Source organism: Protobothrops mucrosquamatus, unplaced genomic scaffold (genome assembly GCF_001527695.2).
Source record: "Protobothrops mucrosquamatus isolate PMUCROS unplaced genomic scaffold, P.Mucros_1.0 scaffold993, whole genome shotgun sequence".
In the NCBI taxonomy this organism is placed as follows: domain Eukaryota; kingdom Metazoa; phylum Chordata; class Lepidosauria; order Squamata; family Viperidae; genus Protobothrops; species Protobothrops mucrosquamatus.
The window spans coordinates 370,506-383,845 of record NW_015387232.1 but is presented as its reverse complement, the minus strand read 5'-3'; the positions used below and the strand labels follow the sequence as shown (position 1 = coordinate 383,845).

The window sequence follows — 13,340 nt, the reverse complement described above, 5'->3', positions numbered from 1 at the left end:
GACGTAAAGCTACAAATATTGCCTTCTAGCGGCAAAGCTATTTGGCCCCTCCCACCGCGTCCGAGGCTCGGCTAAGGCATTCCTTCAGACGTACTAGCTTAGTTCAGATGCTTAGAATTATTTTAAATAGTATATGAACTGAGAAAGTTTTGTTTTTTTTTAACAAAGCCGAGGAAACTTTTATCAGCACCCGGGATTTTTTTTTTCTCCCCCTTTTCCTACCGAAATTTTTAATTGAGAAGCGTCGGGCACTCCTTTAGACAACCAATGGGAAATGGAACAGTCGCAAGTAAAGGGGCTTAGCGGGCTCCAGGCGCATGCGTAGTGACTGAACGCCCGGGAAGGCGGCGCTTCGGGAGGCAGGAGCCGCTCCAGCCGCGAGGCCAGCGGCTGTTTGGTCCCAATATCAGTTTCGGAGCAGGATTTCGTGGGGAAGGACCTGCGGTGGGAGAATCCGGCAATCGGACGCCCTCCTTTTTTACCCGTGGCCGCGGAAGGAAGCGGAAGCGCCACCATTTTAGAGCGTCCGGGGACTCGCTTCGACGCAAGCGTAGGTCAGAGAGGTAAAGAAGTGGGCCAAAAATGAAACGGGGCCGATATTTCCGGCATCAAAAAACCGTCGCATTGATAATCCCGGGCGGAAGAGCGTCGTTGCTTCTTTCAGTCCGCCATAAGGGACTCGTTGGCCGCATATGAAAGCTTACGGTATACAAATACACATAATAATGTGAGCCTCTTTGGGTGTAACGTTCAGCCTGCGATCGGCGAAGGGAACCCGGAGGTGTGTCCCGTTTTCTTGTCCGCTAACTCTATGGAGCGAGGGTTTCCCCCTTCTGTATGTGATTTTTTTTTTTTAACACCCCCCCCTCCCCCTCTTTCGGCAGGAAGTTTTCCTGGAAGCGGAAGGAGGAGAAGCTTTTTGCTGGAACCGATTCCTGTTGGACGGGAAGGGAAAAGGACGCGGGGGGGTTTCAGGGTAACAAATTACCTGGGGGGGGGGTCGAGAGGGGGGGGGAAAGGAGTGGAGGAGAAAGAAAGAAAGGGGGGGGGCTTGCGCTGCAAACGCCCCCATCGCTTTGCCTTCTCACGATCGCCTCTTGGGAAATACGTGTAGCGTGTAGAAGAGGACGGCGTGGGAGCGTAGCATTGTCCTGGGGTATATGGGGCGAAGATTATCCGGGGATCGAAGCAAAAAAAGAAAGCAGGGTTGGACTGAATGATGGTCCTCCAGATGTTGTTGGGGGGGGGGGAACAAGTCCCATCATCCTTGGATAGGGGATCGCACTTGGGGTAGTAGAGGCTTATTGAGACTGAGCCCTCGTTCAGGACGAGACTCGCTTATTAGCCCTGTTTTGGAGAGAATTGGGGGCTTCCCCAAAATCCCCCATTTGCAGAAGGTTCCAGTGGCTGTTTTGGGAGTGGCTGGATGGGAGTTGGGTGATAAGTCATCCAGGTTGTGATCCAGGTCAGTCATCCAGGTTATGGTTGTCCTGAAGGTGCTTCCCCTCCCCTCCAAAAAAGGCAAGTGGACTTTCTAGGTCAGTGTTTCTCAACCTTGACCATTTTAAGGCATGTGGACTTCAACTCCCAGAATTCCACAGCCAGCGTTGCTGGCTGTGGAATTCTGGGAGTTGAAGTCCACATGCCTTAAAATGGTCAAGGTTGAGAAACACTGTTCTAGGTTGTTATTTTTTTTGGCCTTTGAAAAATTTCACTTCTCATCCAGGAAGAAGAAGCTAAAAGAAGTTTCTTGGATGAGAAGCAAAATGCTTTCAAAAAGAAGAAAAAAAATCAAAGTCCAGTTGCCTTTTTTGGGGAGGGAAAAAACCCCACACGCCTTTAGGACATTCTGGTGATATTCTTTCTTTTTGTCAGTTGTGACAAAGGGTGGTTCTTTAGGAGCCTTAAGGCAGTGGTTCTCAACCTTTTTAATGCCGCGACCCCCAACCGGTTGTAAGTCGAGCGCTAAACCGGTCATAAGTCGAGGACTAAACCGGTCGTAAGTCGAGGACTACCCAACCGGTCGTAAGTCGAGGACTTTCCCTGCCCAGGAGCGCCATGCATGCGTGGTTCCGCCCCCTGCGCCGGCCGAGGCATAGCTGGCAAGCGGCAGAGCGGAGCAGGCCGACCACCAGCTGGTCCAGCTCAAGGGAGGTAAGGCACCCGCCAGAAAAGGGGAAAAAAAATAGTGGACAGCCTTGCCTGGCGACCCCTGTGAAATGGTTGATCGACTCCAAATGGGGTCGCGACCCATAGGTTGAGAACCGCTGCCTTAAGGGGTGTGCATTTTAGGTAGGATGTTACAGTATTCCTGCTGATGATGTACCAGAAGTTAGAGAGGGGAAAGTTGTTCTGAACTGAAAAGAGAAAATTCATTCCAGCTTCTGGGATGAGAAGTGAAACGTTTTCAAAGGGGGAAAAAAAAATCAGGAAAGTCCAGTTGTCTTTTGGAAAAAGCACCTTTGGGACAGTCTGGTGATAGTCTTTCTTTTTTGTCAGCGACAAAGGGTCGTTCTGTGAGAGTCTTAGGGATGTGCTTTTTAGGTAGGTCATTATAGTATTTCTGCTGATGGCATGCGACATTGGAGAGGTGAATCCCGTTTTGACCTGAAAAGAGATGATGGGCTAATTCTGCTGCTTGGCTTACAGGACATTTTATTCTTGTCCATTCGGTTTGGGAGAGATGGGGTGAATCCCTTCCAAATTCTTTTAGATTTTTCTCTTGATCAAATACTACTTAGATCAGGTGTGTGAAACCTTTTGGCTTACCTGGGCCATACTGAGTGAAGACGTGTTGTCTTGGGCCCCATATAGAATATATAACATAGTTAAGGTATACAAATAACAACGTGAAAAGTTTACGATCTTGTGGGGCTGCATTATTAGCTGTTCAGGGCCACATGTGGGTTGTGGGCGCCATGGGTTGGACATGCCTGACTTAAACATTAGTATGGACTGAATCCCAGAGTTCTTTAATGGCTTACTTAATCAACTCCTTGCACTGGAAAAAATGTTGATTAAAAAAAAAATTGCAAAATTTGCTTTTAATGAAGAGAGTGGGCTCTAGGTCAAACTACATGAAGACTTAATTGGAGGGACCGTCTGGGGAGCTGCATGGTAGGGAAGGGATTTGAACCTGATCCCTTCTGGAAAGGGCAGTAATGGTTGCCAGGGAATGTGAGGTTGTGATCAATGCTAGGCTGGGTGAAATGAGGTTCAGCAACTCTAACCCTAGCCATGTTTCCTTACTAATAATTGTATTGATTTTAGTTTACTTATAAACGAATAGTTAATTGTAGTCTTATTTATAAAGCTAAAGGATACTTTACTCACGCTATTTATTGATATCTGGGTGTTTATTAAAATTGAGTTTCTTCCAAGGAATAGGATTGCAGAAATACCTTTTTTTCCCCTTCAAATGAATATTGTTAATAATCTGTGGTTTTTTTCTCTCTTCTCTTGTTCTTCCTTCTAGGGTTTTAGAACATCTTTTAAATTGCTGCTTGTTGGGTCATTGGAGGTCAGTTAGAATTTTTCCCAGACCATAAAAGCAATGTATAACTTGATTTCACCTTCCTTCTGGGCTGCAAATAATATTAACCTAAGCATATATAGGCTGGACAGTTTTGTGGAGTTATTAGCTTTCTGCCATGAAGAAGGGAAACTGTATACTTAGTCAAATCTTGTTTATCAGGCCTTACAGTGTTCATTAGGACTCAGTCTCCAGGATAAATAGAATTTGAAAACTCATAATGAACAGTTTGCACTACAGCATTCATTTCAAACCTTTCAAGGTGTGTGCCTTTACTAATGTTTTTGATGCTGTTGTGGCATTAGACTCCCAACTGTAGGCAAATCTGTAGGCAAAACAAACCCAATATGTATTCAGTGCTCAAGAAATACAGTACAGGTAGTCCTTGACTTACGACCACAATTGAGCCCAAAATATCTGTTGTTAAGTGAGACGTTTGTTAAGTGAGTTTTACTCCATTTTGCGACTTACCTTGCCACAGTTAAGTGTATCACTGCCGTTGATAAGTTACAGTTGTTAAAGTGAATCACTTTTCCCCATCGACTTTGTTTGTCGGTAAATCGCAAAAGGTAATCCCAATGACCCTGGGACCCAGCAACGGTCATTAAGTATGAACCAAGCATCTTGGTTCATACTTAATGACCGTTGGCCAAGCATCTGAATTTTCATCACATGATCATGGGGCTGCTACAAAGGTCGTAAGTGAGAAAAATGGTTGTAAGTCACTTTTTTCAGTGCCGTTGTGATTTTGAACGGTCACTAAATGAACTCTTGCAAGTCGAGGACTATATGTAGTAATTATAGTGGGAGCGGTGTGGACAGAACAAGAAAAGGAAGAAAGAGAGGGACCGATTTATTATGACAGGAGGGTTTGTGGGTAGAAGCCCCTGTTCTTAGAACAGCAGAGATGCACACACTGCATGTGGGTATAAAGCTAAAGGAGGTAAAATGCAAGATGTACGACCTATGAGATTTCTCTACAGCACCAAAAGTACATGGGAAGTATACAGATTAATGCCTGGTATCAAAATATTGCAACGCTCTTTTTTATAACTTTTCTTTATAATGATTAATTCTGTTAAGGAAATATGTATAGAATAATAATAATAATAATAATGATAAAGTTGGAAGGGACCTCGGAGGTCATCTAGTCCAACCTCCTGCTCAGGCAGGAAACCCTATACCATTTCGGACAAATGGCTGTCCAATCTCTTCTTAAAAACTTCCAGTGTTGGCGCATTCACCGCTTCTGGAGGCAGGTTGTTCCACTGGTTTTAATGGATTACACAGTTGTCATCATGAAGCAGAACAGATAACCAGTTAAAAGCAGTTTACAGAGCTAGTTTGGTCTAGTGCAGGGGTAGACAACCTTGGCTCTTTTATGACTCGTGGACTTCCAACTCCCAGAATTCCTGAGCCAGCCTGCCTGGCTGAGGAATTCTGGGAGTTGAAGTCCACAAGTCATAAAAGAGCCAAGGTTGCCTACCCCTGGTCTAGTGGTTAAGGCACTCAGCTAGAAAGCAGTGAGTTCAAGTCCTGATTTAGGCATGAAAGCCTGCTGGGTGACTTCAGACCAGTCACTCTCCCTCAGCCCAACCCACCTCAAAGGGTGGTTGTTGTAGGTTAAATAGGAGGAAGGTGTATGTCAGGGGCCTTCAAACTTGGCCCTTTTATGACTTGTGGACTTCAACTCCCAGAATTCCTCAACCAGCCTGCCTGGCTGAGGAATTCTGGGAGCTGAAGTCCACAAGTCGTAAAAGGGCCAAGTTTGAAGACCCCTGGTGTATTGGATACATTCACTGCCTTGCGTTACTTGTAATGCTAATGGCAGAATACCAATAAATAAAAATAAAATACTACTGATAAGGGCTTGAGGCCATCAGAAGATGGAATGATTTGTAAGTAAGGAAGTCAAGTTCGAATGTGAGAATTTTTCAACAAATGTGTTTTTAAGAAATTCTAGCAGACTTTCTTTCATCGAGTGTGGTTATTGGCACTAGTGTCTCTTTTCTAGAAAAGACGGAAGTCTCCATTGCTGATTTTTGTCAGAGTTATGGAAGTTTGTAATAATACTAATTCAAATTTCTGGCAGTAAGTGAATTATACTGCTGGGATATCTAAGATTTTTATCTGGGTAACACCGATCGTTACGAATAGATTTTTCTCCAAAGAAACAATTCAAATTTGTTGTAAAATGATTCCTGATTCATGTTATATATGTTTTGCTGTATGCTAGACAGAAGAAATGGTACTTTTTAAACCTTCATATACCCTATAGCAGGATTAGGCAACCTTGGCCTTATAGTGAATGGGTGAGTTTTTTATATAACAGCTTCCCTAAAATGCAGACTAAGGAGTCATTTGGAAAATCGGCTGTCTTCTTTCTTAGATATTGCTTCCATTTTTTTTCTGGAAAGGCTAAGCTTGTGAATTACAGCCTCCGTGAATGAAACTTACCAATTTTCTTGTTCCTTACAGAAAAATCTGTAGTTACCATGGCGGAGCTGGAGAACCTTGAGGTGATGATCAAGACCTTGGACTCTCAGACAAGAACCTTCACGGTGGAAGGGGAGGTAGGATCCCCTAAATTTGGATTGCAGCTGTGAAGTGGAGGGGGGGGACCGTGGCTGTTTTATGCCTGGTGTATCTCAACGGTGTATTGGTGTCGCTTGGCAGAACTCACACTTTAACCTGCTTTAAGGTAAAGAATTATGAGCAGAAGACCCCCTGGGCCTACTTGCTGGTCAGGAAGAAATAAAAAAAGAGAATTCAGGAGAGGGCTGGTTTGAAGAACAAATGCAATAACCTGCAGGCCAAAGTTTGAAAGGAGTAATTAAATATTTAATTCCTCCCAGAGGAAGTGAGAGTACAGGTAGTCCTCGACTTACGACCGCAACTGAGCCCCACGTTTCTGTTGTTAAGCAAGGCAGCGGCTGAGTTTTGCCCCATTTTTATGACCTTTTTTTTTTTGGCCCACAGTTAAGCAAATCACTGCAGCTGTTAAGTGAATATTGAGGTCATTAAGCGAATCTGGCTCCTCCTCCCCTCCCCACATTAACTTCGCTTGTGGGAAGCTGGCCGGGAAAGGTCACAAATGGTGATCCCACAACCCCAAGGACGCTGCGACTGTCATAAATATGAAACAGTTGCCAAGGGTCCAAATTTTGATCTGACCACGGGGCTGTTGCGACAGCTGTAAGTGTGAAAACCGGTCATAAGTCACTTTTTCAGTGCCATTGTGACTTTGAATGGTCGCTAAACGAATCATTGTGAGTCGAGGACCACGTGCCCTTCTTTTGGCATCCGGCATAGGATGTGGAGTAAAATCAGGCAACTTTTTAATCTATCTGTTCATCTTTGAAAGTTACCTATTCAGCTCAGTTATCTAAATCTCAAAACTACTAAACTAACCCAGTATTTAAAATAAGTTGCGGAGAGTCAGGTGGCGTATGAATTTTAATTTATTATTCCTGTTAAAGAGCTGAGATCATTGGAGGGGAAGAGCCCCCTGCATGTCACAGAGGCAAGTTAAATTTTACAGTCCAGGCAGAGGAGCAAAAAGTTCCACCGGCAGGAAAATCTCCTTTGTGCTAGAGTGGTGAATAAGAAGACATATTCTTGGAAGTGGCCTACTCTCAAGTTGCTGATGACTTGGTTTTATTGGAAGCAGCAGCCAAAAATTCCTGGAGGATTCCCTTACCACGAATCAAGTCTTTAGTGGAGGGGCAGTATGATGCCATCCTGACTTCTGGGACTAAAGCCCAGATGGGCTTAGATTTCTTGAGGCACCGTCTCGCCCTACTGGGATTGGCCCTTCCCAGTCGTGGCGGCAGAAGAGGCATGCTCTGGGTCCCGTTGGCCCGATTATTCCGGCTGGTGGGGTCCAAGAGGAGTGCCTTCTCTGCTGTTGGTCCTGCCCTCTGGAACATCTCTTCTCTCTCCCCCTCCCCCCAATGTGAAGTTGGCCCCAACCTTCCTATCTTTTCGTAAGGGCCTAAAGACGTGGCTTTGCCAGTCGGCTTTGGGCTCCAGTGGGGGAATAGCGCAATGGAGGTGACTGACTGAGTAATAACAGATTCCACCACCTCTGCGCCCCCCCCGCTCTCCCCATGTGTCCTTGGTTTTAGTGTCTGACTTTAACTTTTTATGTTTTAACTGTATATGTAACTGTTAAGCCGCCCAGAGTTACCTTATAGCAGCGGTTCTCAACCTATGGGTCGCGACCCCATTTGGGGTCGATCGACCATTTCACGGGGGTCGCCAAGCAAGGCTGTCCGCCATTTTTTTCCCCCTTTTCCGGCGGGTGCCTTACCTCCCTTGAGCTGGGCCAGCTGGTGGTCGGCCTGCTCCGTCTCTGCCGCTTGCCAGCTACGCCTCGGCTGGCGCAGGGGGCGGAACCACGCATGCGCGGCGCTCCCAGGCAGGGAAAGTCCTCGACTTACGACCGGTTCGGTAGTCCTCGACTTACGACCGGTTTAGTCCTCGACTTACGACCAGTTTAGTCCTCGACTTACGACCGGTTGGGGGTCGCAGCATTAAAAAGGTTGAGAACCACTGCCTTATAGTAAGATGAGTGGCCAATAAATTTTAGATAGATAGACAGACAGACAGACAGACAGAGATAGCAATAGCACTTAGACTTATATACCGCTTCATAGTGCTTTACAGCCCTCTCTAAGCGGTTACAGCAGACATGTCAAACACAAGGCCCGGGGGCCGGATGCGGCCCGTGAAGTGGTTTCATGTGGCCCGCGAAGCCATCCTGGAAACAGTGAGGGAACGGCCCCCGCTGCCTTGGCCCTGGCCCAGGCCTGCCGGGAGCCAATGTACAATTTTGTGGTGGCCATCTATGCTGAAACACATTCAGTCTTAGCTCCACAAGGCCGTCTGGAAATGGCTTGGTGCTGCAGGTGCTCGAGGGCCAGGCTGGGCGTTTGACCTCTGCTGCCCAGGGCTCCGGGCAGCCCGCGCCACCATCCAGCCCCCCACGCATGGCCTGAGAGGAACAGTGAGGCTCCTCCAGTGGACCATGCCTTGGCACTTGCCCCGGTCCCACCGCCTTCTGCCAGAGACCCTCAGATCTGTCCCACTCCTGCCCAGGCCCCCACAGGCACCCTTGACGCGAATGATGTAGAGCTGACCACGCCCACCCAGCAGGCCACACCCACTCCATCCACGCCCACCCAGTAGGCCGCACTCACCCTGGCGACACCCACCCGGCCCCCCCAGGGCAACCGCAATGCTGATGCGGCCTTCAATGAAATTGAGTTTGACACCCCTGGGTTACAGAGTCAGCATATTGACCCCAACAATCTGGGTCCTCATTTTACCCACCTCGGAAGGATGGAAGGCTGAGTCAACCTTGAGCCAGTGAGGAGCTTCCTTCGTTGTTTGGGCTTTCCTAGGCAGCAGCTGCCATAGAGGGGCCAGGTTCTGGTGAAGGAATAGTGGGAGGAGGAGGAGGAGGAGGAGAGGGGGGGAGGAGGANGAGGAGGGGGAGGAGGAGGAGGAGGAGGAGGAACAACAACACTTCCTGGCATGTTTTTTTCCCCCGTTTTCCGTAGATCACAGTGAAAGAGTTCAAGGAGCACATAGCAGGCTCAGTCAGCATTCCCTCCGAAAAGCAGCGCCTCATCTATCAAGGGAGAGTCCTACAAGACGACAAGAAGTTAAAAGAATACAGTGAGTCAGGAAGCAAGAGAAGGTTGCTTGGGTTGAAGTAAACAGAGGAGGGGTTTGGGAGACGGGGAGGGATTCTGACCCCGGAAAACAGCCATGGAGGAAGTTCACGCTGGGAAAAGCCCTCCAACATGTTACTGTTCTGCTTCCATAGTTTCACTCCCAGAATGAAATTCGTATTTTGCAGGAGGTGCTTGCTCTTGAGTGATTTTGGCAGAGGCTCAGAACCCTGGGTGGAGTGCAAAATAGTTGAAATAAAACTTTGAAATTGATTTTGAGACCTAAAGTGGTTGCCTTTTTCCCTACCAATTCTTCCCCCCCCCCTCTTTAATGTTTTATTGATTTTCTAATTTTACATTTAAGTGTTTAAAAAGCAACGTGGTGGCTGAGTTAAATCGAAAATTCAATGATACGCAAACATCTTTCAGTGCAAGTCTCAAACTACCACATTCAATATTTCCTCTCTTTTCCCCTTAGCATTTACTGTCTCATGTTTAAACTAATACAATTCTTATTATATCAATTAAATAAAAATAACATTCTTACATTTATCAATAATTTTTAGCTTATACATATCCTGGTTATTTTAACATCCTACCAATTCTTTTCCTACTTGATGTACATACGTACATGTTTGGACATGTATGTACATCTTGTGCAATGTACATATATACTACAATATAATAGTAATATATATAATGTGTTATAATATATATGTTGAGACTCTAGAGAGAATACAGAGAAGAGCAACAAAGATGATTAGGGGACTGGAGGCTAAAACATATAAGGAAAGGCTGCTGGAACTGGGTATGTCTAGTTTAACGAAGAGAAGGACGAGGGGGGACATGATAGCAGTGTTCCAGTATCTCAGGGGCTGCCACAAAGAAGAGGGAGTCAAGCTATTTTCCAAAGCGCCTGAAGGCAGGACAAGAAGCAACGGATGGAAACTGATCAAGGAGAGAAGCAATCTAGAACTAAGGAGAAACTTCCTGACAGTGAGAACAATTAACCAGTGGAACAACCTGCCTCCAGAAGCGGTGAATGCTCCAACACTGGAAGTTTTTAAGAAGAGACTGGACAGCCATTTGTCTGAAACGGTATAGGATTTCCTTCCTGAGCAGGGGGTTGGACTAGATGACCTCCAAGGTCCCTTCCAACTTTACTATAATTATAATTATATTGTATGTATCAGTGCCGGTAGTCCACGATTGAGACCAAACTTTAAGTGTGACAATTGTTAAGTGAGTTTAGCCCCATTTTACAGCCTTTTTCGTCACAGTTGTTAAGCGAATCACTGCAGTTGTTAAGTGGTTGTTAAGTGAATCCGGCTTCCCCATTGACTTTGCTTGTCAGAAGGTCGCAAAAGGGGATCACATAATTCCGGGGACGCTGCAACCGTCATAAATATGAGTCAGTTGCCAAGCGTCCGAATGTAAATCACGGGACTGTGGAGATGCTACAACGGTCATAAATGTGAAAAACGGATACAAGTCACTTTTCTCAGGTCTGTTGTAACTTCGCACTGTCACTAAACAAACTATTGTAAGTCAGGGACCACCTGTACCGTTTCAGACAAATGGCTGTCCAATCTCTGCTTAAAAACTTCCAGTTCTTAAAATGGGCTTCAAGGCAGCTAGACTTGGAATGAAAACGCCTTTAAGGAAATCTGATTATATATCCCGGTGTGTGTGTGTCTCTGTGTGTGTTTTGTGTTTTTTTTTTGGCAGATGTTGGAGGCAAGGTCATCCACCTGGTGGAACGCGCACCTCCCCAGACCCAGTCGCCCTTGGGGGGACCGTCAGGAGCAGGCTTGTCTTCTGCTCCTCACAACAACACAGGACCCCGGGGGTCAGGGTCCACTGTCCATGACCGCAACGCCAACAGTTACGTTATGGTGGGAACCTTCAACTTACCAGTAAGCATTATGGACCCACAGCCGCCCACACAAGTGAGTTTTAGCCAGAGAGTGCTCCGCTGCGGGGCAAGGGGAAGTATCGGGGCTCCCCCTAACGCTTTAGCCCCCCTTCCCGTTAATAAAACGAGGAGGAACTTGCTTGTACGCTATTACTTTGTAGTGGGAGCTGCTGGGGTGGTGGTGGGGCGTTTTAGCAGTTTGGGGTTCCTCCCTTCTCTGTGCACAGAGTGGAGTCCACGCCAGCTGTTCCTGAACTGTCATTTCTGAGTCGGAGAATTGTGTCGTGAACAACATGGTACAACCAGAACAGAGCCTAGCCTGGCTGTCCCTCTGTTCCCCCTCTTTGTGATTCCTGTGTGTGGTGCGGCTGATAACGGACAGAGAGAAAGAGGGTTTGAATCCCCCACAGAACCTTCTTTCCTGTTGCTTGGGGAGATCTAAAAGCGTGCAGGTAGTCCCTCGGCTTCACGACCACAGTGGAGCCCAAACGTTTCTGTGGCTCGGTGAGACGTTTGTTAAGGGAGGCCCATTTTCTCGCCACAGTTGCTAAGCGAATCGCTGCAGTGGTTAAGCTAGCCACACGGCCGTTAAGCGAATCTGGCTTCCCCCTTGTCAGAAGGACGCAAAAGGGGATCGCACGACCCCGGGGGACGCCGCAGCCGTCATAAATACGGGTTTTTCAGCATCTGAATTTTGATCATGTGATCACTGGGATGCTGCGACGGCCCTAAGTGTGAAAAACGGTCATCGGTTATTTTTTTTTCCCCAGTGCTGTTGTAATTTTGAACAGTCACTAAATGAACTGCTGTAAGTCGAGGGCTACCTGTCTTTATCCAGACTAAGAAATGACAGTTCTGGGGCTGGACCTCCTGGGACTGTATTCTCTCTCTCTCTCTCTCGTATCTTTGACTTGATGGATCGCCTAGGCCAGGGGTAGGCAACCTTGGCTCTTTTATGACTCATGGACTTCAACTCCCAGAATTCCTGAGTCAGCATAGCTGACTCAGGAATTCTGGGAGTTGAAGTCCGTGAGTCATAAAAGAGCCAAGGTTGCCTACCCCTGGCCTAGGTGTAGCCTGTATCATCTTAAGCAAAGTTTGGGAAGAGGGTTTGTATTTGCAAACAAGAGTGGCCTCAAAGCAGGAACCAAGGCGGTATTGCGAGAGCCCTTTCTGAAGTTACACAGGCTTGCAAATATGCTTTGAGTAGTAAAGATTAGGGACGTTTATCATGTGAGCTACATACTTGAGGATTTACGTTTCTGAGTGTGCAGAATTCAGCCCCCTCTGAAGTCGGTATGGTTTACCTCCAGTGAGGGCCCCAAAGGTGCTTTTTTTAGGAGGCAACTGAACTTCCTTGTTTTTTGTTTTGAAGACCTTTTGCTTCTCATCCAAGAAGCTTCTTCAGCTCTGACTGGATGGCGGGGAAATGGAAGGATTTGTATTTATACGCCCTCAATGACTCTCTAAAACAGACATGTCAAACACAAGGCCCGGGGGCCGGATGCGGGATGCGGCCCGTGAAGTGGTTTCACGTGGCCCGCGAAGCCATCCTGGAAACAGTGAGGGAACGGCCCCCGCTGCCTTGGCCCTGGCCCAAGCCGGCCGGGAGCCAATGTACAATTTTGTGGTGGCCATCTATGCTGAAACGCATTCAGTCTTAGCTCCACAAGGCCGTCTAGAAACAGCGAGGAACCAACCCCTGCCGTGTCGGCCCTGCGCCCTGGGTGCATGCTGGGGAGGTGTCACCCTTTGTGAGGAATGAAGAAATGGACCATGCCTTGGCGCTTGCCCCGGTCCCACCCCCTTCTGCCAGAGACCCTCAGATCTGTCCCACTCCTGCCCAGGCCCCCACAGGCACCCTTGACGCGAATGATGTAGAGCTGGCCATGCCCACCCAGTAGGCCACACCCACTCCATCCACGCCCACCCAGTAGGCTGCACCCACCCTGGCAGTCCCTCCCCCCGCCCCCCCGAGGGCAACCGCAATGCTGATGCGGCCCTCAATGAAATTGAGTTTGACACCCCTGATCTAAAAGAACACAAATGGCCAGCTGTCTGCAAGGAATATAAATCCTTCCATTTCCCCGCCATCCAGTCAGAGCTGAAGAGGTTTCTTGGATGAGAAGCTAAAGGTCTAAAAGGAAAAACTGAGCCAGCCGTGTGCTGCAGCTGCCAAAAAAGCCAACACAGTGCTAGGCTGCATTAACAGAGG

General features: G+C 47.4%; 1 protein-coding gene across 1 annotated transcript in view; it reads left to right on the top strand.

Annotated features, from left to right (window-relative positions):
• The first annotated feature begins 447 nt into the window (after window positions 1-447).
• The window catches only part of BAG6 (BCL2 associated athanogene 6), a 51,925-nt gene continuing 39,032 nt past the window's right edge, over window positions 448-13,340 (top strand). The window contains exons 1-4 of the mRNA XM_029284829.1: window positions 448-563; window positions 6,011-6,105; window positions 9,097-9,214; window positions 10,939-11,159. Of these exons, the coding sequence (XP_029140662.1) occupies window positions 6,028-6,105; window positions 9,097-9,214; window positions 10,939-11,159 (417 nt within the window). The 5' untranslated portion in view covers window positions 448-563; window positions 6,011-6,027. The remainder of the gene's footprint in view (window positions 564-6,010; window positions 6,106-9,096; window positions 9,215-10,938; window positions 11,160-13,340) is intronic.